The following is a 2,823-nucleotide window of genomic DNA, read 5'->3' as shown; positions in this document are numbered from 1 at the left end:
GGGGAGTGGGGGAAAGCCAGGAGCAGCCCCAAAGCGGAGCCTTCCCGGCAACCGGGTGGGGCGGGAGCGGTGCTCGGCGCTGCACAAATCCCCTGGGACTGGGACTGGGGCTTGGACTGGGTTTAGGAGCGAGGCTGGGACTGGGACCAGGACCAGGCCTAAGGCTGCGGGCAGCCCAGCCCGGCGCTGCCGCTAGATGTCAGGGGAAGCCCGGGGAGAGGAGCCGGGGCTGGGCCACCGGTCGCCCCGCTCTCAAACGCCCTCGCCCGGTTTTTGGTATCTTCAGGAGTCGGCTTGAAAATGAAAGGGTTGAGATCTCCCCCCCCGAACACGCGGGACGTGGAAAACACGGTCCTCTGGCAGGTAAAGCTGGGGGAACAAAAGGGTTCGGTGGGGCTCGGGGAGCAGCAGGGCTTTGGTGCTTTCCCTCCCTCCTCCCGCAGCGGTGTTTGAGGTGGGAGACAGCTTCATTAAAGCCCCCCCCCCGGCCTGATTTGCCCCAAGCAGGGCCCTTTTCTGCCCCTCTCCATCCCTCTGTCTTGGCACAGGTGGCCGAGGAAGGATGCGAGCGCAGGGCAAGCGGAAAGGAACCGAGCACCAGCACCTTGGTCTAATGACCCCGACCCTCCCAGTACAGTCCTGCACCACCAGGCTCAACCCTCTCCCAGCATCACCAGTGCCGGACAGCTTCTGGTAGCCTGAATTTCCCAACAGCCTGGTCCAGAGACAACCGGGTTTGTCCCCATGTGGGAGCCAGCTCCTGGTCCCAAAGGTTTTAGGAGAAGTCGGGTGCCCAGGGGCCTCTGCGGGGGGAAGAGATGCTGCAGCGACACGGGTGCTTGCTGTGGGAGCGACCCAGCTTGCTCCAGGGACACCTCGGGGTGTCCAGACTTGGCTCAGCCACTTCCCCTCTCTGCTCTGTGCCTCAGTTTCCCCATCTACTGCTCTCCGAAGAGAGGAAGGCAATGAAGGGTGCTGTGTCAGGGAAGGAGCGTACTTTTGCACCCCAGAATTAAATCACATAAATCTTTTTGTAACTTCAAGATTTGCCACTGAATTCACACAACATCTGCCCAGCTTTATCGGCCGAGTTTCCTTCAGATTTCTTTCCAGGGAAAAAAGCGAAGCCCCCAGGACCCCCCTTCACCCTAAAGACTGACGCCCATGCACTGGCTTTCATGGATTGCTCCGTCCTCATTGTGTCCCCGTCCCCCCCAACCTGAGAGTGGCTACCCTCCTGGAGCTTTGGCTAGCAGAGAATGTGACAGCCCACCGCAGCCAGCACCCAGGGGCAAGACCAGGGTGACATCGAGGTCCCTCCTTCCTTCCCCTTACCACTCATCACCTTGCACTGAGCCAAGAAAAAGCCCCCTCTCCTCAAAACAAGAAAGTGCCCCCCAGCACGCAGCCCCCTTGGGAGAGGGGTGCTCCCCTGGCCACTGCAGCCCCCAGGTCTCCCTGCTTTCCAGCAGCACCCAGCACCCCATCTCCACCTGCCCCCCGTCTCACCCTGCCTGCCCCAGGGACAGGGAGCAGCCCCCAAATCTCCTGCCCGGGAGCAGATTCGAGCACCCAGGGAATGTGGCAGCTCGAGGGAAGCCAAGGGGGGCTCCCGCAGCACCCGGAGCAGGGGCAGAGCCCCAAAGGGCTCCTGGAGGGGCAATGGTGGCCGTGCTGGGGGGTCCCTGGTGGGAGGGGGCCTGGGGGGACCCCGCTTCTTGCCATCCCAGGGGTGGCTGCCAGATGCTTTCACACCTCCAGTGCCAGACTCCGGCGCTCACCATGTGGGGTTCCCCTGGGTGCCGGTGTCCCCCACTGCCAGCATTGTCCCCTGGGGAGGGGGCCACAGCCCCAGCCCACACAGAGGGGCCAGGGGGTTCAGGGCCAGCACAGTGAGATTTGGGGTAACCGGTTTGCTACCCAACCCACATTCAGGACCATCTTGTTTTAATACCTGCTGCTGTTGAAACACATAGATTTTATTTTTTTTTTTTTCATGATTGCATCAAAGATGAAAAAAAAAGAAAACTTTGGTTGCAGGCTGACCATAACACATCACTTTTAAACAGGGCTCTTATCCTTTCTAAAAGGAATTAAATCAAATTAGAGAAAGTTTGGAGTCTGAAGCGTTGCTCCACAGCAGAAATCCCAAACTTCCCACTTCGATAGGAATCAAACCATCACTTTAACTTTTCCAGTTGCAGTTGTTCATATCAGAAAATCTGTTGCAATCAACACATTTGCTAAATGCTTCGAGCCCACTGGACTTCCACGACAAAACACAGGCAAGTGGGCCACGAGGCTCCGTTCCTGCTGCCGCGACGGGCCCTGGGGAGGGCACCCACTGTCCCTGCTCCATGCAGAGACCCCAGCCCCACTCCACGCGGTCACATCCAGCGTGGCCGTGTCCCCGTGGCACGCACCACTCCCCGGTGCCGCGTCGCAGAGGAGGGATGCGAGAGGGAGAAGTGGTACGAGGGCTGATGCCCCAGCAAGAAGAGTGCCAGGCTCCAGTCATCACCCCCAGTCTGGGGTTCAGGGCTCACCCCCCTCCCACCTCACCTCCTTCCCAACCCTCTCCTCTTTCCCAACCAGCCCCTTTCCCCCCTCCCTTTTTATTTTTTTTTGATCTCCTCGCAGCACGTTTCAAAAGCAACCCACTGCGATGGGAAGAAAAGCCCCTCCAGTGAGATCATTGCGAGACCCCCAGACGTAGGGGTCGGGTATGAAACGGACCTCCCTCCTCCTCCTCCTCTCGTCTGGCCCCTCTGAAAGACTGTTATGTTTTGTAATCGGATTAGGGGAGCTCTGCCCCCTCCCCAT

The 2,823-nt window shown here is 59.4% G+C and overlaps 1 protein-coding gene across 1 annotated transcript in view; it reads left to right on the top strand.

Moving 5' to 3' along the window:
• Positions 1 to 614, top strand: part of LOC104165314 (ammonium transporter Rh type B-B-like) — a 4,692-nt gene extending 4,078 nt beyond the window's left edge. Inside the window, exon 9 of the mRNA XM_009704904.1 lies at positions 549 to 614. Within this exon, the coding sequence (XP_009703206.1) occupies positions 549 to 614 (66 nt within the window). The remainder of the gene's footprint in view (positions 1 to 548) is intronic.
• The last annotated feature ends 2,209 nt before the right edge of the window (positions 615 to 2,823 follow it).

This window comes from Cariama cristata, unplaced genomic scaffold (genome assembly GCF_000690535.1).
Source record: "Cariama cristata isolate BGI_N322 unplaced genomic scaffold, ASM69053v1 scaffold23337, whole genome shotgun sequence".
NCBI classification, from domain to species: domain Eukaryota; kingdom Metazoa; phylum Chordata; class Aves; order Cariamiformes; family Cariamidae; genus Cariama; species Cariama cristata.
Note: the sequence above shows the minus strand (reverse complement) of the source record. Positions and strands in the feature narration are given on the sequence as shown.